The 19,949-nt window shown below is 42.0% G+C and overlaps 3 protein-coding genes and 1 long non-coding RNA gene across 5 annotated transcripts; 2 read left to right on the top strand and 2 right to left on the bottom strand.

Moving 5' to 3' along the window:
- Positions 1-5,692: 5,692 nt before the first annotated feature.
- On the bottom strand, positions 5,693-8,092 carry LOC115749114. The gene is made up of 3 exons (XR_004016299.2): positions 7,947-8,092; positions 5,824-5,887; positions 5,693-5,730 (listed from the first exon to the last, which is right to left on the bottom strand). It is a non-coding gene; the product is annotated as an uncharacterized LOC115749114 (long non-coding RNA).
- A 3,309-nt stretch (positions 8,093-11,401) lies between these two features.
- LOC115749112 (protein IQ-DOMAIN 25-like) lies at positions 11,402-12,786 on the top strand. The gene is made up of 3 exons (XM_030685809.2): positions 11,402-12,048; positions 12,116-12,326; positions 12,660-12,786. The coding sequence occupies exons 1-3, from the start codon at positions 11,686-11,688 to the stop codon at positions 12,671-12,673; spliced, it is 588 nt and encodes a 195-aa protein (XP_030541669.2). The 5' UTR covers positions 11,402-11,685; the 3' UTR covers positions 12,674-12,786.
- A 39-nt stretch (positions 12,787-12,825) lies between these two features.
- On the top strand, positions 12,826-13,500 carry LOC125314895 (protein IQ-DOMAIN 25-like). Its single transcript, XM_048278185.1, has one exon. The coding sequence runs from the start codon at positions 12,841-12,843 to the stop codon at positions 13,363-13,365; it is 525 nt and encodes a 174-aa protein (XP_048134142.1). The 5' UTR covers positions 12,826-12,840; the 3' UTR covers positions 13,366-13,500.
- Positions 13,501-13,584: 84 nt separating this feature from the next.
- On the bottom strand, positions 13,585-18,341 carry LOC115749113 (probable pectinesterase 53). Of its 2 annotated transcripts, XM_030685810.2 has the most exons (6): positions 17,886-18,341; positions 16,825-17,014; positions 16,212-16,418; positions 15,673-15,726; positions 15,093-15,328; positions 13,585-13,845 (listed from the first exon to the last, which is right to left on the bottom strand). In XM_030685810.2, exons 1-6 carry the CDS (start codon positions 18,254-18,256, stop codon positions 13,698-13,700), a joined length of 1,206 nt encoding a protein of 401 aa, XP_030541670.1. In that variant the 5' UTR covers positions 18,257-18,341; the 3' UTR covers positions 13,585-13,697. The 2 variants fall into 2 exon arrangements, with proteins under 2 accessions (XP_030541670.1, XP_030541671.1); XM_030685811.2 differs by lacking the exon at positions 15,673-15,726.
- Positions 18,342-19,949: the final 1,608 nt, after the last annotated feature.

Genomic DNA, 19,949 nt, shown 5'->3' with positions numbered 1-19,949 from the left:
GGGGTAGGGGGCTTCATGAGCTTTAGGAAATGTTATTAATTGCCACGTGTCGCCATCCGATTGCTTCCTTTTTCCCCCCTCCCCCATGATCCGAATTGATTTCCCACGTGCGAGAAAAAAGTGATTTTCCCCCCCGCCCAAAAGAATCTCATGCCATGTTTCATGTGGAGAGAGCGCCTCTTGCCTCGATGATGATAAGTCTTGAGCTTCCTTTCTATTTTTAATGGTTTGTTAATTTGCTTATGACAAGACAAAAGGTAGGAGTCGATCTTGCTTTGACACTTTCACTCCTACAGCATTTTGATTTCCATCAGAGAGGGAAAAATCCTATGACAAAGCGAAATTGTCTGGAGAAAAAAAAAATATGGAATCGAATTGAATTCAGCAACTTGTTGCTCAGTACGATAATCCAATAAATATTCACGTGTAAGATTAAGCAAATTCGGTGTGGCGAACAACTGATCGATATTTCAATCGTAACGTGCTTTTAACGGCTTCGAATGCATATGAAATCGAAGTATAGGAAGTATCTAAAACGTGGAGATCTTCCTTTCCTTGCATTCTTGTTGATTACCAGGAACTTCGTTGCCGCTAGCGGCGAAGAAAAATTCCACCATCTCACCTGGAAAAAAAAAAAAAACAACTCCAAGTCCAAAACCAAAAGCTATGCCCTCCCTCTCTATCCATTGAGAAGTTATCTCATTTTTTTTTCATTGGGTCCGAGTAGAGACCAAAGGTCTTGAGGGACCGATCCGGAGTTCTTTCGAAATTGACTATTCCTCTGTCTATTGGAGGCAACGAAAGTCTATGGGGTCGATTTTGTAACTGGAAAAGCAAGATCGAAAAACCGCTAAAATACCCCTAGAGGGGGGATAGCGATAAGCAGAGTGAAAATAATTTTCCACGAGATGTGGATCATCGACGAGAGTTTCGAGATATACTGTAAATCTATCTCCAGTTATTCGACCTTTTAATTCGAGAGAAAATAGCGATCAGAGAGATCTTCTTCTTTTTTATTCTTTTTTTATATTTAGCCAAAAGAGAGTTTAAATTTTAATCACCCTTGAAAATCAAAATTGCCCATCCCATGCAAAGTGACGCAACCGTGAGAGTTGAATCGATGATGATGATGATGGTGATGCTTTTCTCTCTTCCTCATCTCCTTGAAGAAAAAGACAAAAAAAAACATAAAAAATGAGGAATCATTATGTACGAAGAGACACTGATATTTCTGTTAAAGTTTCACTAAAAAGGAAAATCGTACTTTCTTGTTTAATTTGGGAAGTGTCATCGATTTTTGATCGTCTAGTTCCAATTCCCCGTCTTTGGACAAGCTTCGATGACCCCTTTCTCCTTTGTCCTCAGTCAATATTCAAGAATCGTGCGAAAAGGAGTTTGAATAGAAATACTTGCGTGCGTCGCGGTACAATGTCACTTCATATGATAATTGACATGGACTCCAATTCAAAACTCACGATAAGCCTTCGAGTTATTTAATTATCGATATGGATGGATTGTATAAGATGTTAATACTATCATGAGGAAGAAATGATCAAAAATGTCTTTAACTTATTGTGCGAATACCAATTCAGTCATGAATATTTTAATTTTGGCCAATTTAATCCTAAATTCTTTTAATAATTTGCCGATTTAGCTTTCCAGATAATTTTCGTTGGGAATTGCTAATGTGGACACCGGTAATGCTATAAGACGTTGGTGCTGACGTGAACAATTTTATAATCTTTTATTATATTTTGTTATCTCTTTTCTTTTCTTTTCTTTTCTTTTCTTTTTCATAATGGCGAGGCAAGGGGACGAAGGCCTGGCCCAGATCTAGGCGAGGGCCCCAATGGCCTCGCTGGCCATGGTAAGGAGCCCCTCGCCCTTTCCCGGCCACAATGGTAAAATAAGATATAAAATAATAATAAAATAATATAAAAAGTAAAAAGATTTTAAAATTTGTCCAAATCAACGCCGATTGTACCACGTAAGACCGCCGCCGGCCTCCATGCCCTTGATTTCCTACCAAAATTGTTTCATAATATTAAATTGACAATTTTTCAAAAGGTTTAAAACTAAATAAGTCAAAATTAAAATGTTTATGACTGAATCGGTATTCGTAAAAAAAGTTTAAAACTTTTTTTTAGCAATTTTCCCCATCATTAGAATATCAAATCTAGAAATGGAATACGTATGCGTACGTAGGGTCTATTGAGAGGGATTTCAAATTGCGTTCCTTCCTAATATAGCCAGCGACCTATTGCCACACTCTGCTTTGATTTTCAATCCCTCCTTTTTGGCTTAGTTAGATGGATTGCTACTAATCAGTTAGCTGCCTATGAAGTTCAGTTTGGAAGATGGTCAATGTCCCTTTTGAGTCGCGACCCTTCACCAAATTGAACACCAAAGCGCGGGATCATGCGAGAAGGAGTAGGTGAGCCATTTGAAGAGCGAGCGCGAGCATGTGTTTGAATCTCGTGTCGTGCATGATGTTTTGGGGGTAATAGATCAATGATGAGCTTAAAGCAAGAACCGTGGCGGTTCATTGGCTAAGATCCAAATAGAGGTGAAATCCATGCGAGGAGTTGCGGGGCAGGATTACCCAATCACTGTGCACCGACAGTTCAACGATATTTGCCGAATGTTGAATGGTTAAAAATTAAAAATAAATTCACAAAATTAAAAAATTTATGATTGAATATGTAACCATGCAATAGGTTTAGGACCGAATGGGCTATTTCCCCGGCGTTCCAGTATGTCAAGCTTTAACATTTGTCTCCATATTTGTGGGTCATTAATTCCTTAGCCTTCGACCAAAAAAAACATTCCTTAGCCCAAAAAAAGGAAAAAGGTGTGAGAATTCAACCGGGCTTGCATGTGCAAAATTACCGGTTTAAATAATAATTTTCTATAAATGATTGCTCATGTTGTTTACGAAAGTCAAATGACAAAAAAATATTTTTATTATCGACGAACATATTTAGGCATAATTTGTTATTAATAATGCAAACAATCTCCTTTAACTCATTTCTCTAAATGAAACAAATAATCATTTTTTATAAGAATACTTTCAAACTATTCATTTTCCCCAAAATGGAAGGATGTCCCTAATACGCCTTAGCCTATACTTTTTGGTTTCAATATGACCCCTTACGAGCATTTGTAATGCATTGTATGTCCCAAAACAGGTCTCAATTTTATCCTTTTCTCGAGAGTCAATGACTATTCATGGTTTTTAATTCATGAGATGATTTAATTAATCTTCGAGGTAAGGGGTTGGGAGATCTAAAACTCGAAACGAATATGAATCTATCAAGAGTCTCGAGCCAATAAAAAAGGCTTTATTCAACCTTGGACCGGACTTCGACCCAAAAAAAAAAACAACCTTGGACCGGACCGATGTACACGTGAGTTTCCTTTTTAATGAGCCAAAAAGACAGAACAAAAAAAATTAAAGAGAGAGAGAGAGACAGACAGACAGACAGACTATTAGACCTAACCCAGGTGATAAGTAAAAATTATACCTAAACCAGTTCTAAGTTTTAGCTCATCCTGTCTTGTCCATGGCCAATTCGGCACACGTCTTCGAAATTGACGGTTCAATTTCTCCCCCCCGAACATTGGAAATGAGATTCCAAAGGTTGTCCTAACCCCGCACGGAGCCCACCAACACGAGCATCTCATTTCAAGACAACGTAAAAGCTTCGAGATAGACCTCAAGCACTGCCAAAATGACGTCTCTGTCCTTTTGCTCTTTTCAAAAACAAAATTTGGAAGATGACGTCATAAATCGTTGGCATACACCCTCCACTTGTTCAAATATCCATCCATAATCTCCCATCTTGTACATTGTCCTTTTCTTTCCGGGTTAAAAGATCCAACCGCAATTTCGAATGAGTACAACCACCTTATTACGGCTTCATTCCGATCACCAGCCCTGCCTTCTGCATCCCCTCATTTTATTTACGAAATAATAAACAAATTTCGAAAGATATTTTAGACCAATTCGCGTGCAAATTATTTGATGATCGGAAATTGTTCGATAGCCGTAATGGTCGCATTTCCTTTTCTATGCATGGAAGGCGATGGCCCACAAATAGATAAGTCGGGTTGCTATTCCATCTTATCGTTCTTCTAATAAAGAAGGCGTGAGAATTACATGGCGCCTAATACATTCTTGGGTCCTCCAATTTACGAGGGTTGACTTCCCATGGTTAGAAAATGCCGCAAAATGTTGACTTAATTCCAGAGAGAGAGAGAGAGAATTTAAGATGAGACTACAAATTCTCCAACTTGAGTCAAAGGATGCAACACATAGGTCATGCCCTGTCGAACTTTCATAGATAATCAAACTCAGCTAAGGGCCTACTGCTGATTCAAACCGAAGCAACCGTTCCTAACCCAAGAACCATCCGTAGGTCCCCTCTGAATCCTACTTATAACACTTTCTAACTACAAGCAAATCTACGCAGAGGCGACACCAATTACAAGCACAAAACGGGCGATTCAAGCCGCCATCCGAGACCCAAAAAAAAAAAAAGAGGAACAACAACTTCCCTGCCATTGCCCTTGATTGGGATCATTTTAGTAACCATCCGAGACGACACAAATCATAGGTACAAAAGGAAAGACATGAACCGAACTTTCACAACCCAAAACGCCACACGACACCGCCACTGGGGAAATGTTAATAGCAAAAGTCCACACGATAAGAACAGTGCAAAGATTGTGAAGTTGGCAAGTTGCACGAGAATCGTTACCCTTCGTTACTTAAAAAATTCAAAGCAGAAAAACATGGGCACGGTTCGATCTGATTTTGAGCATCTTCTTCTTCTCCAAGCTTGCAATTTTATATATTACCGACCACTTGGGAAAGTATTTTAATCCTGCCAGACACCAAGATGACTTCGGAGCTTTTCCTTAAATTATTCGTGCACTCTTTACCAGTCCAGCAGCATGCACGTGCAGAGGATTCCGGCTCTTTTCAACCACTGCAAGTTTTGACTAACTAAACTAATAAGAAGCAAAAATTGCTGAGAGAGTTTTACGAACCTATTGCGATGCCGTGGCCTGGGAACAGCAAGATGAAACAGTTGACTGACCAGTCATGATGCTCAGAACCAGAGGTGTCAAATTGATGGATCGGATGGGGTTGATTTTGAATAGGATCGAATATGATCCGATTCATATTGACCTATTTAATCCGTTTTAACACATTTTCATGCTATACAAATCTTGTGACACATACCCGACCCGACCCGACCTATATTGTTAAATCACTTTAATATTAAAATCCAATTTAGAGAAAATTGTTTCTTATACATTTTTAAAAACCCATTTACCCATTAAGTTTCTAAGTAACCAATTTATGACCCACTTTTAAAACTTAAGGAATCCATTTATGACCCACCACCATGAAATATGGGTCAAATATGGGTTCTAAACCTATTTTGCCACCTCTACTCACAACACACAGCTTAGCACATTTTTACCATTATGTATGATCTTCATAAAAAGAGTACTGGTATGTACAATGCAATTCAGGGAAATTGGAAAACGCAAGAACGGTTATCCACTTAGGTCCGCACGTGTAGGAACGACGGGTACTAGAAAGTTTCCATAAGGCGAATCGAAGATCCGGTAGTTTCCAGTGCAACCATCACGCTGCGCTTGCGCAACTGCAAATCTCTTGGCTTGTTCAATCTTCGTATTCGACCCACAAGAACTACCCTGCAGAAACATAGAGAAAGAATAAGCCATCTAATGAAATCAAAAATAAAAGTGGTCATGCATGGAGGGACTTAGCAAGGAAACTGTACTTACAATATTACTTTGAGTAGTAGATTTCCCGGATCTTTCTTCATTCGCATGAGGTGAGGAAAGATTCCTGCAATCATGAACGGTTTATGTAGCTAATATCACGCTCTCGTAGGTTATAAGCAAACAAGACACGTAGAAAATATGGTAGGGTTGCAACGACCCACTACCTGGGTTGATTCACTAGCAACACTACTACTGACTCACGAGGAAGAAAGAAATGGCCAACACAGAAGGAGATTGCAAACTTAAGACCAGTGAAGAGCAACTTCCATAAGCAAGAACCAACTATTGACAACACCCAATGTGGAGGGCTGGTATTAGATGGGCTAGGCAAGCAAATAGAGTCCAAGTTCAAACTTCTAAAACTAGTTGTTGGCAACTAAATGCCGCAATAACAGGACTAGGATTATATTGTTTCCTCCAATATGAACAGACTATACAGTACGCGAGATATGATCAAGATCAGTATATGATATTGCCAGATAAAGAATACATAGAATGAGATGTGCCATGAAGCAGGACAAAATTCAAGCATAACCTGTAAGACTTCTAAAGTTTTGCTTTCAGGACCACACATTGTAAGTGCTTAATCTTAACAATGGAAAATAACTCCAAGTAATTCTATCCCCCAGACCTGCAACAATTGGTTGGAGCTAAAAAGTTCATAAAGAAATCACATTTCCCGGAACAGAATATATCTAAAGAAGAGAATGAAAACCCTCTCAGAGTTTGAAATGGAAAGCAATGTAACTTCTCCAAATGTTGAACAGGACATCAGGTTTTGTCAGAATGTAAAATTTGCACGTTCTAGGAACATGACTGCTTTCTGAATGAGCTACACATACTGTATTACGAGCACTAAAACGCGAATTGCTGTAATCGTAAAACATGTAAAATAGAATTCCCTAATCACATCATTTTTCTCTTCAAAGAGAACTAGAAGTATACAGTCATTCAAAACACATAAATAAGGCAGATTGTTTGAGCTCCTCTCTTATAGTAGAGTAGCCACCCTGGAAAGTGCAGTGTAAGCGTGGAAAGAAAAACCGTCCTGGAGGTCCCACTCCAGTATCCGCTTTGAATTGAAAGGAAAGCTCAGTCAGCAATTCATCAAGATAAGTGGTTGAGCAACTGAGAAGAGCCACTTGATGCTTTTATTAAGTCCATGTGGAAAAATCAACAGTGTTCCGAGCAACATCAATTCGTGGAAAAGTGTGGACAGATATAGTTCAGTCAACTGCTCATTCCAGTCCTAATGCACAAGAGTTCATTTGCACGAAAGTACTCATGACTTCTTTCTAAGGACAGACAGACCTCCCTCACGGAATTCCACAATTTTAGGCATGTCATTTGAAGCAACATACTGTATACAAAAAATTGTCCAAATGCACAGCGGTACTTCCCCGATAGACAAATGAGTCCATCTCTTCAAAATTCCCTATCGAGTATTGATAGACTCTATTAGATGAATCCGATACATCATGATCCATGAGAAGAACTACAACCCATCCACTTAACCAACCAGGCTAGTCTCATCTCTACCTGAGCTTTCTGTTCCAATCCATTCACCAGACCATTTGGTTTTCCGACATGAGCTCAACTATATCTACCATTGGATTGAACATGGCAGGGATTTACTCAATAATGTCTTCACACACACACACGCATCGGAACAACAGAGAAACGAGTAAAATCAATCACCCTCTGCGTCTTGTAGAATGTCAAAATTCTGCCATGTAAATCAAGCAATTCAATCCCGACCTCTTGAAAAATTTCACGAGTTTCCCTCTTCTAACACCGAGAACCAATTGATCGCCTAAACACCAAGTACAACTTCAAAACCAATCTCACCAACCTAACCCTCGAACGAACAAGGCACTAACTGAAAAATCACAGATCTCCAATCCAACCCATCATCTAATTAGTAATTCAAATGCTCATCGGACTCATGCCAAGAAGCTTCACCTCCCATAAGCGGGGTAAATAGTAATCATCTATGTAGCAAAACAAAGAATTTCCTCCATGAACTCTCTTCCAACACATATTTCATTAGATTTTTTCACCTGATAACTTGTTTGGTCCAATGATAACTAAAAAAGCGAAGAACAAAAACGAAAAAGAATGACCTGCGAGGCGGTGGATTGAGTTTTCTCTTCTTGGGTTCAGACCCAACTTTTTCCATTCGCTTCAGAGAGCATGCAATAAGGCAAATCGTAATTCTCTCTCCCCAGTCTGTTCTCCTTTCCCTCGTTTCCTCTCCACTTCTTCTCCTCTCTCTCTCCTGTGAAGTGACACCGATCGGGTCGGTCTACTCGAAGAATTTGACGCCTACGAGGTCTTGACCTGGGCCACCAGCTATGCGTCTGAATGATGATCCCTAGTCTTCTTCCATGAGCCCAGGCCCGATTCGGAAGAACCCGAAAACTATCCTTGCCTTCAAGAGGCGAAGAGGACAAATTCAGTTGCAGACCCATCAAAATACCCATTAAAATACTTGCCCCAACTCGTGAACAAGACATAGCTCGGACCTCGAGGGGGTTTGGCCCCAAAAGAAGCACGATCATTCAGGAATCTCGAGATATACATCTTCACATGCATATGTCCATATATATAGCCAATATAGACGCGTCAAAGAAGGATCTAAAAAGAAAAACATTTTTCACTGGTCTCTTTTCCAGAAAAAAAAGGAAAATAAAAAAGAGGTTTTTATTAACATATATATGCACAGTAGGTATTTTCTTATATGAGTATCACGGTCCGGCAAAATCCATAATCAACGATCGATCGTGATACGACCAGCCGATCATGCAATGAATCAATTCATGGTCAATCATGTTAATCAACCGACAACAAGGGAGCATTGGCCAAGATGGTCATGCAGGTGGATCAAAAGGATCATCCATGCATCAATCCCTGCACGATGCAAATATCGATCAAAATCAATTCACATATGATGCACGGATCGTATAGCTTGACTCATCGCACGATGCAATACTCATGCAGTATGCTACGGATGACCCAGCGAGCGACCGAGTGAGCTAGTGGGCAGACGAAGAGTCACACGTCCCCTCACCTCCCAAGCTTCTAGAATGCCCACATGGGTCTTGCAAATGACATCACGCCAACATGGAGAGTCGAACCGCCACACCATGCCCAAGGATTCAAACAAGTCATGCCAAGTGCATAGGACGAACACTACGTGAATCATCTTGCGTCATTCAAACATCAATAGAACATCACCCATTCTCCCCACGACTCATTCTCTCTCAGTTCACTCTCTACTCTCCACCAAACACGAATCGTGAGCGTGAGCGTGTATGATTAATCCTCAAACCAGGCTTGACTCGTGCGCAACATCATTCATATCGCCGTGAATCGCCACACGGTCATAGTTCAAACACCAGCCCGTGATACAAGCGTATAAGAAAGTTAGGCACTTGCCCCAATCAAGCGCCCTCCACGTATGAGTTGAGGCATCCCGAGAAACGGAAGCAGCTAAGACTCGAATCCGAGCTTGGAAGTAAGTATGGCACTAGCTAGCCTCGATGGTTGTGATGATCTTTTGCCAAAGGGATGAGTGCATTGAAAGTTTTAAAGTTTGTCATGAATGTGCAATTAAGTCTTAAAATTTTTCGACAGTGCAATTCGGTACCAAAACTTGTCAGAAAGTGTAATTGAGTTCTAAATCTTTAAAAAAATGTAATCAAGTCATAAAATTTGTCAAATTGATGAAATCAAGTCCCTCTATTGATTGCATTTTTTGGCACTTTTTAGAAGTTTTAGGACTCGATTCACTTTCGTAACAAGTTTAAAGACTTGATAACACCTTTTGAGAGTTTCATGATTCGATTCCACGTTTGTGACAAATTTTAGGACTTCATTGCGCTATTCGAAAATTTTAAAATTCATCTGTACTTTCGTGACATATTTTAGGACTTTAGTGCACTCAAGATCAATAAATTGTCTTATAACCCTTTGCTAAAATTTTTGGATTTGTAAATTGTCCAAACGACGGTGGTATATTCAAGATCAAGGAAAAATTATCAAAATAGTCATAAAGATATTGCAAGCGTGCCAATTCAGTCATAATTTTTTTTTTTTTTTTTTGCAGATTCAATCCTAAACCTTTTGTAATTGTGTCAATCAGTCCATTCTGGCAATTTTAGCCGGTAGACCAGCAATATAACATTTTAATACGCATTTTGATTTATTTTTTTATTTTTCCTTCCCTCGTCTTCCTCCAACCGGCGAAAGTCAAGCCTTGCCAGCAAGGGCAACCTCGTGGTTCGGCGACCGACTATAGGAAGAAGAGGGAAGGAAAAAAAAGAAAAAAAAATCGAAAGGTATTAAAATATTATGTCGTTGGACGGCCGAATATACTAAATTAGTACAATTGCAAAGGTTTATGAATGAATCGAGGAAAAAAATATTGGCATAATTATAATAGGTTTAGAAATTTTTTGTAAATTTTCTCAAGATTAAAACATACCAAAAATCGAATATCTCGAATTCTAATCTGACGGTCTATATTCAGTGTAATTCACCGAATGGGCCCTGCAAAATAACTAGAATTCACCACCATGGGCAAAACAACCAGAGGCTTCCCTACTGTGCACCGGCAAGGAATCCTGGAAAACATCAGCAGTCAGATTCGTCTGCGACCCAAGCAGAGGAAGATCTTGTCGCGATATTAGAATTATCATCGCCATCCACTCCGGGCGAAGAGAAACAACAAAAGTGTCCTAGAAAAGTTGCTGTTCATTGACGTTGACTTTTCATTTACTGCGAGCACGGCGGATGTTGTCTGCATTCGCAAGCCTGTCCCTCGGAAACAACTTCCAGTTCATTTCATTTCGCGCGCCTGTTTGCCGTGGGAATTAAGTGAGGGGGTGTTCATCGGATCCGGGTCGACCAGAGGATCGGCCCGAAAAAGATGTGGACCGGGACCGATTCTTGGGTCAAGGGAGACCCCTTTTCCGGTTCCGACATAAAAAATGCTGATTCTATGCGAGAACCGATTAACCAGAAATCATGTCTTTAACATGAAGAAATAAGAATACCATCATTTGGCCAACATATGTTGTTGCAACAAAATGACACGATTTATTAATTTGAATTTTTTACGCCAAATAAAAAATAGGGTCAGTTTTTAGGTAGAATAGGGAGACATACGATGATAGTCAGGAATAGACCCACTTAATAATTTGACGGAAAGAAAACTTCAATGATATTAAGTAGGAATTCGTACAGTAACTCTCTCCAAATCGAAGCTCAATCGGATAAAATATATCGACGATCTTGAACACAAACACACAATCTTCTCCTTTATTTAGCCAAATTTACGTGATTTGCAACTTTTTATGAACACCCATAAATGAAAATTCCAATATTTATTTGTATTAACCGAAAAAGTTTATCTTTTTTATCTTTTTTTGGCGGGGGGGAAACCCTCCGGCACAGTTCGACAAGTCATCCTCTCAAGCGTACAGCCTCTGCATGTTTCAGTCCCATTTTTCGTCTCCTAATGCTGTTTTGCTCGAGGTTGACGACAGCTCCTCCTCAACACGACAGCAAACACAACAGTATAGAAAACATCAAAGTTTCCCGCCTCTTCGCTTCCCTTTTGTTCCTTTTCTCTGCCTTCTCGTCTTTAACAAAAAGAAAAAAGAAAACTTGTCTTCTTTTCACAAATGATCGCAGCTCTGTTCTTAACGAATCCAAGATCCGCTTTGCACGAAACCGGAAAAGAGAGAGAGGAAAAGGGAAGAACAAGCTGACCCAACTGCGTCGATTAACCTGCCAAAGCTTTTGTTTTTCGTTTGTTTTCTGATTCATTTTCAGAAGTTGCTGGTGGTTTTTCTCAAAATGGGCAGAGCAGTCAGGTGGCTCAAGGGTTTGTTCGGGATCAAGAAGGGTAAAGAAGTCAAGGACGCTGCCGACCGCCGCGTCCGGGGCCTGTGCGGCAACCCGGCGACAATCCCGCCGAATATATCGGCGGCCGAAGCCGCCTGGCTGAGGTCGTTCTGCGAAGAGGAGCACGAGGAGGAGCAGAGAAAGCACTCGATCGCGGTGGCCGCAGCCACCGCGGCGGCGGCGGGGGCGGCGGTGGCGGCGGCTCAGGCGGCGGTGGCCGTCGTTAGGCTCACTAGCCGTGGCAGGAGCTCCGTGCTCGGCGGCGGCCAGAGGTGGGCCGCTGTGAAGATTCAGGCTAATTTCAGGGGATATTTGGTGAGCATTTTGAAGATTTCCCTTCTTTGTTTTGTTCTGTATGTGAATGTCTTTGGATGTGAAACAGGCAAGAAAGGCGCTGAGAGCGCTGCGAGGGCTTGTGAAGCTACAGGCGGTGGTGAGGGGCTATATGGTGAGGAAGCAAGCCACTGCTGCATTCCACTGCATGCAATCTCTCTTCCGAGCTCAGGCCACCGTCCGTTCCCGCCGAGCTCGCGCTCCACTCGCCGTCCCCGAAGTTTCCACAGCCCGCCGAGCCCCGGGCGCGACAATCCACGGTACAATTTAGCCGTAGAAACACGCCAGCATCCGCTACTTCTCGATTTCTTTAGGCGTGTCGTAATCATTTCAATAGGAATAATCCTAGAAATTCTTGAAATTTGAGGGGCGTGATAAAATTTACTCTAGAGATAACAGGCCGATCTTAACCGAAAGATCGGTGAATAACTGTGCCGTAAAAGCTGAATTCCGGGCCGGATTTCTAATGCCGTGGCTCCCGATCGGGATTGCTGATTAGCAATGTCAATCAGCAACATTCCATTGAATCTAGCAGATAAAGCCACGTTTTCGTTGCACCGGAATTCACCTGTTCATTCTTCTCAACTTTTCAGGAGAGATTGGATGATGCAGGAAGTGAATCCACAGCATCTCTTCATAGCAGGAGGCTCTCCCCGTCTCTCGACACCGCAACAGTCATCGCCACCGCCGAAGGAAGCCCAAAGATCGTGGAAGTTGACACTGGCGGGCCCCATTCAAGGCCCATGAGGCCACACCTCTCTGATCCAGATCTCTATGTTGGGCCCCCACCACCTCATCCCCACCCCACATTCTCCTCTCCGCTGCCGCTCCGGGTCCCGTCCCGCCTGTTGGTCCCTGAGCGCCGGAACCTCCACGACCCCGAATGGGCCCTGGACGGCAACGAGTGCCAGTTCTCCACCGCGCACAGCACGCCCCGACTTACTAGCTCCTGCCGATGCGGGCCCAGTGGGCCCGTCACCCCGTCCAACAGGAGCGCCTGCGGAGACGACTCCTGCCTTGGGGCAAATAAGTGGGAAGTCCCCGAATTACATGGCGAGCACAGAGTCGTCCGTGGCGAAGCTGAGGTCGCAGAGCGCGCCAAAGCAGAGGCCTGAGCCGGGGTCTAAGAGGCGGCTCTCGCTCCACGAAGCGATGGGCTCGAGGAGCAGCTTGAGCGGGGCTAGGATGCAGAGCGCTTGCTCAAGAGCCCAGGAGGTGATTAATTTCAAGAATGCCATACTAGGTAAGCTTGAGAGGCACAGTGAAGGTGGCAAAGAGGTGGACAAGAGGATGTGGTGAAGATTTGCGTGGGGAGGATAAGAATTTTTCTTCTTGTTCCTGCTTTTGCCCACTTATTATGCTTAAGGACAATGTAATATTACTCATCTAGAGGGAATGAATTGGAGATTTTACAACAATGATTTTCATCAAGAAGCTAGACTTCGTTCCAATGGACGTAGACCTGGGCCGATACTATTTTCCGACAATGCAAATGGGTATTTTAAACGAGCAACGTTTAGTAAAAATCGACGGCGTCATTTCGTATACCACTTTAGCGAATCAACACGTATCTAACATTATTTAGGACGCAATCAATGGTGGATTTCTACATCTTGATCCCAATGGTGATATTACATCTTGATCCATTCAGATCCATCGATGAAGCTAAGAGAGAGAAAAGGCTTAGCTTCCTCATCAGTGAGCTCTCTTGACCATGACACTCTCCCTGCAAAGCTTGCCCCTGGGCCAATGCACTTGTACTGCCCATAGAACACAGTCCTGCATTCCCCCACACTCCCAACAGTTAGGAACTTAAACATCATTAGTATTAAAATACTTTTTAAAGTGAAAATATTGACCCCTCGATAAAATGAACCCACTTGCCAAAATTAAATCGTTATAGATGTGTCCTGCCCTAATCTTGCTTGTAGAGAATGTGTAGAAGTATATACGAATAGAATGAGATGAGCATGTCTATACAAAAAGCATTATCCTATGCGCATGATTGCAAGTGTAAGGCCAACTTTAGTATAAGTGCCAAAAATTTGCAGACCCTAGAGAGATATGCCTTGGTGGGATTGTATGGATTAGGTAAGGTGGTCTAGGGTTTTTAATGTTTCTGGGTATGCCCTAGTGAGGTGCATTACACGTAGATGTTGCATAGGGAAAAAGAGAAAGGACATGGCACTTAGGTCACTTATTCCTCTTAAGTCCTAGCTCTTTCCATTTACGAAATTCCGAAGCTGCCCCCGGCCGTGCTCGCAAAGGGAATAGGTGACCGGTGCATGAGTATTCGGGAGGGCAGTTACGTCATTTCGGCGGTTAGAATTGGTGATATAATATGATATTTGCAGAGAGCTGAGCATAAGGGGAAAAAGAGTAAGATGACAAAGACGTAGACCCATAAGCTTGGCTTGATTGGAAAAAAGGTGGTGGCACCGTCCAAAGCACTAGGTTCGTTGAGGACAATGTGATAGTGGTGGTGCTTCATGACCTAGGATCATATGAAAAGGTATTTGGAATAGTTGGACCATAGACCTAAATTTTTTCCAAAAATTATTCCGAGAAGTTACTTCAAAATTTTATGAAATTCGGGGTTTGAGTGAGCCGATGACCATGTCGATATGGTGGTTTCATTTGAAGATGTCGGTACGAAGAAGGGAAGATCAACCATCTTCAAGAAGGGGGGAGATTGCCTAGTTTCTAGGAAGGGAGGAACACAAGAACTTGATAATAAAAGTGAACATTTATTCAATGAATTCGGCCAAAGTGCAAAGGAAGCATCTTGGCATTTTAGTAAAAGAAGGCCTACTATATTTTGCACCTAGGAGAAGGCTAAAATAGCACAATTAGAACTGGATCTTTGGGTGGACCTCTAAACAATGCCCGATCAAGAGACTTCCTATTTTTGAGCTTATCCCGAAAAATTATTGGATAGACTTGAATTAGTGCCAATTTGATGGAAGAGAACTAATCAATGTGGAAGATAGGAGGACGATCGTGTGTGCGTGCGCGCATCAACTTACATTTCGCGACTTGGGTCTCCCCAGTTATACCAACCCTTGGGGATGATGATGTTGTCCATCCAGGTGTAGGCGAAGACGACCCTCGAAAAGGGACCCCACGCCCTCCCGAGATATAGCGCGCCGGAGCCCGTGACCTTACAGTTGAGGAAAGAGAACCCCGTGTCGTCCAACATGCTGCTCCTCCCTTGAGCCGTCAGCGCGCCCATGTGTTGTGCTATCGCGTGCACGTGACAACTCTGCATCCCACGTAACCATCACCGGATTGCCTTATGAATCGTAGCATCACACACATGCATACCAGAGTTTAGTGAAATGACAAAAGCATGTCATTTGTAAAAATGCCGTGACATAAGTATCCTTTAGGACAATCCTTACATCGGGAGTGCACCGAGCAATCTGGTCCAACGGTCTCGTGTTAGAAAAATGAACTTCAGCTCAAATCACCAGCATGCCAAAGTGCCATTTCATAAACAAGTCTTAGATGAAGATTTAAGGGTGCAACCTCCTCGATATAAAATGTCATCATTCATGATGCAAGCATTTCATTCAATACTTTAGGTTTTAGAAGAGCTTTTCCTACCAAAGTGCCCACTCTATTAGCCGTCCTTGAAAAGTTAAAGCTGGCTTCATAGGCCTGCAAAATGGTGGTGCTGACTTATGGCTTGAGAGGAGTTGGACCACTAGACACTCCCTCAAAAATGAACTTCCAAAAGCTAAATTTTTGTGGCCATTAAGTTATGTTAAAAAAAAAACACACATAAATAAAGATAAAGAAATGAAAAAGCTAAGGAAAACAGGAAAATCCCCTGCTCTTACCAAATCAACTCAACAGGTGACATGAATTGGAATAAGTTTATCATGTTCTCTTACTCTGTCTTTGAGGTGATATGTAGAGCCAATCATATTATGGACAAAAAAAGTGATGATAACGGTGTTTAATTCTGGAATTTGATTAGTTTGATTTATTACAATTGAGCTTAGGTAAGTCTTTTATTTATTCAAGCAGGAATGCAAGGAAGACAGAGGACCAGAATTCACAATCCAGTCACGATGTTAGAATTGTTCTTTCCCTCAATTGAAATGTAGAAAATGAAGATGAGAGAAGAAGGGGGTTGTAACCTCAAAGAGTGAGAGAGCATTGCCAAAGATGAAATCCACAGAGCCTTCAATGTAGCAATCCTTGTAATAATGCCTGCCCAGATGGTCATAGAGTGTGTCCTGAGCTCCCAAGAATCTGCACCCCAAGAACGCAGCCGTGTCCGCCGATATCCGGAACGCCACCGCCTGCTTCCCTATTGCGCCCGGTTTTGGCACCGGCGTGGTGTTCTGCATCAATCCCCCGGAAGGACGAACTTTAATACATGTCATTGTTAGATAATGATGTCACAAATCACGAATAGGCGAATTTCAGCACCTTTAAATGAAAAACCTAAAACATATCAACGAAGACTGTCGCCGTAACATCGGTTCAAGTCGACTTGTAGACTTTTGTTTCTTTCATGCTTGTGAACATATCGCGTCGCTTAGTGAATTGCCGTGTTTGATATAGTCACTCCAAATTATTTAAAAAAAGAAGTGGAGGTTTCACACCGAGTCTTTTACTATGACACAAATTGCCACACAAATTGCCACTGAAATGTGTACACTTTAGAGAACTGTGTGATCTCAGAACCACCTCAAAATCATTAATCGTGAAGAGAAATTAGCGATGGAATTGGGAAGAGGTAGTGACCTTGAAGGTGATGTTCTTGGCTATGAAATAAGGTGAGTTGACAGCAAAAGTAGCAGAATTATAAGTCCCCATGGGCTGGCCTCTTGGCCCTGGCGTTTGTGCTGTGTCTCCCCATTGGACTATCGTCTTATCTGCCCCCGCGCCTTCAATTGTGATGAAGGACTTCAATGGAGGAATAATCACTTTTTCCCTGCGAAAAAAAGTTCAAAACAAGGAAGTGCAGATCAGACCCCATGTGTGCAATCTGATGGCAAAGATGATTACCAAGGGCTCAAACGAAAACCATTCTATTTTCGGAAGCTATTTTTAGTTATAAATAGATTTTTCTATTTTTATGTCCTAGACAAGTTTCTGATCAAAGAAACGCGTTCGATAATCACACAAGTTTGATAACAAAATAAAATTTCTAGCTTGGCCGGCGGCGAGAAAGCGAGAGAGAGAGAGGGAGTGTACGATGGAAAGAATTTTTATTTCTGTTTATGTTCTATAAATAATTTATATTTATTATTTATGTTTCAAATCTATTTCCGGGCTATTTGCCCCTGAAAATGGAAAAATAAAATTGTTCTATCAAACGGATTTTTGTTTCAAACCCGTCAGTAAGAACAGAAAAATAAAAAAATATTGAAATAGAATGGTTGCCATTCACGCCCTAAGTAAATTGGCCAGAACGAACAGAAAGAAAGCTAGAAAGGAGAACAAACCAAGGACAGTTTTACTTCCTGCAAGAGTAGTTTGGTCAAAAGAGCCAACATTTTCAGAGTACATCAAAATATGAGGAGGGAGAGAGAGAGAGAGAGATTAGTTTGCCACTATCTCAAACCAAATGCCAACGAAAGATATCAAAACAAGTGAGTGTGGACAAGAGGAACCCTACAATCAATGGTCACGGAGGGAGATATTCTCCTCCGTGACCAACTTTTTTTTTTAGGCCAAGCCCCAAAAAGCCAAAGAACATTAGTCAAACAAGACAAAATGTGTTGCAAAACAGAGCTTGGAAGTACATAAACGTGTGTACAGAGCAAGAAGAAGAAGAGAGAGAGGAAAAATATTTTACTCACTTGTAAACTCCTGCATGAACCTTGATCACCACCCTCAAAAGATTGATGAAGGGGAGCGAGTCGATCGCGCCCTGGATCGTCGTGAAGTCGCCGGCGGCGGGGTTCTTGTCCACGGTGAGGGTGTAGGAAGGGAAGAGCTTGTTCTTGGCAGTCCTGAAGACCGAGTGCTTGAGGCTGCCCACGAATTTGACCCACCTCATGAATTGCTGCTCGGAGTACTGGGTCCGCGTCGCGTTCTGCGGCGGCTGCTTCCCGGCCGGGTTCCCGGGCCTCAAACCCTTGGTGTGGCATAGCGAGGTTCTCGAGTTGAGGAGGAGGAAGAGAACAAGAACAAGAACGTGGGATGTGGGGAAAAGTTTGTTTCCTGGCATTGGTGACGAGAGGAGGAGGAGAAGGATGGAGAGAGAACGAGAAGTGGAGGGAATGTTTTGACGTGGGAGTTTGAAGGGGTGGAGAGGAGGGCTCGGTGATTGGTTTTTATATACGTTCATCCTCGTCTTCCTTTTCATAAAGAAAAATACTTCCTTAATAGTACTATTAATAATCTCAATTGTAGATTCAAACGTCATCACCGTATGTTTTGCATAAGACACTTATTGATTGTAAAATTATATAACGAAATAATTATATAATAAAAACTTCCTTTCGTTAATACCACGAAAAACTCCAAACTGATACACCCGTGATAAATTCATTACAAACTAATTTTTTTAACCTCAAAAATACATTTGTGACAAATTTACTCTAAACTAATTTTTTGACTACCAAAAATCTCAAATAGGTACAACAAATTTATCATCCGTTAGCTTTTGCAAAATTGAGTCAATACCGCTAAAGGCTCCAAATTGACGAACGGATGATATAAAACCCCAAACCGTTACACCCGCTAACCGTCACGTGTCATTTAGCTTAGCAATTTGACTGCAAAATTTAATGGGAACTAACAGAGTGTAAATTTATCACATGTGTGCCAGTTTGAGATTTTTGATGATAAAAAAATTAGTTTAAAGGTAAATCTACCGTAAAGTGTACTGATTTGAGGGCCTTTTCTTTTCTTTTCTTTCTTTCTGTCCCATGTAGCATTTTGGTTTTAGGCGAAAAGTGTTTGTTGAATTGAAGAATCCATTGACCGTTGGAGGGTTATAAGGTCACGGGTGCTTCTAGTACTGACATCAACGTAGAGAGAGGACAGGGGTCACAGGAGGGCAATACTGGCCACACGACAGGACTCGAGCGGGCGCACTTTCTTGTTTTTTTGTTTGGCTCACGAATGATTAAATTAAGGAAGAAAGAAGTTGGGGGGTGTCCGGAGGGAGGAGCAAATTAACTTTTTGCCAAGTGTTGTTGTTGTTTCTGCTGTAAGTTCCACACCCCGTGAGCGTCTTTACGTGCGTTTGATGCGATGGGTTAGGTTGCGTTCTGGGATTGGGAATGGATCCATGCCCATCCACCAATCGATAAACTCTGTTTCTGGATCTTAGTGTATTTGACATTGAGCTCGTGGAGCTAGCTAACTGTCATTGAACGTCTTTATGGGATTTCATTTCAGCAGTCAGCTTTTGTGCAGCTCAGCGTGCGTGTGCAGTTCCTCGGATCGGATCGGATCGACCCGAGGGTCGTTATTGTCGCCATTGGAACGCCAGCTGAAGTCAATTAAATATTTAGATCTTGTGTGAGTGATGCTGGGTCATAGCAATTTGCACGCGGCAGATAAGATTCGAGCAGGTGACTTTCGGACCTCAAATTGGAGATTTTCTTGTGCCTCGACTAACTGCGCTCGGCCAATTCCGAGGTTTGCTTTTTCGCTGCATTTTTTTTTGGTGTTTCCTAACTTTGTGCTAAGAAATAGATGGGATCGATAGAAGCTCGACCTGGTGGCCGACCACTTGAGCTGGTGTTATCCGGGCCGGTTGCTGCTCGATCCTTCTTACCGGACCGGTCTAGGAGATGGCGATGTCAGAACATTCCCGGATGGTTAATGTGAATGCATATTAGCTTTAACTAATCAAACTAATCTTTGGGCCCATTGGCAAAGGAAAGAAACTAATTATTTGGGCCTGTAGC

This window comes from Rhodamnia argentea, chromosome 4, assembly GCF_020921035.1.
Source record: "Rhodamnia argentea isolate NSW1041297 chromosome 4, ASM2092103v1, whole genome shotgun sequence".
NCBI lineage: Eukaryota > Viridiplantae > Streptophyta > Magnoliopsida > Myrtales > Myrtaceae > Rhodamnia > Rhodamnia argentea.
Note: the sequence above shows the minus strand (reverse complement) of the source record. Positions and strands in the feature narration are given on the sequence as shown.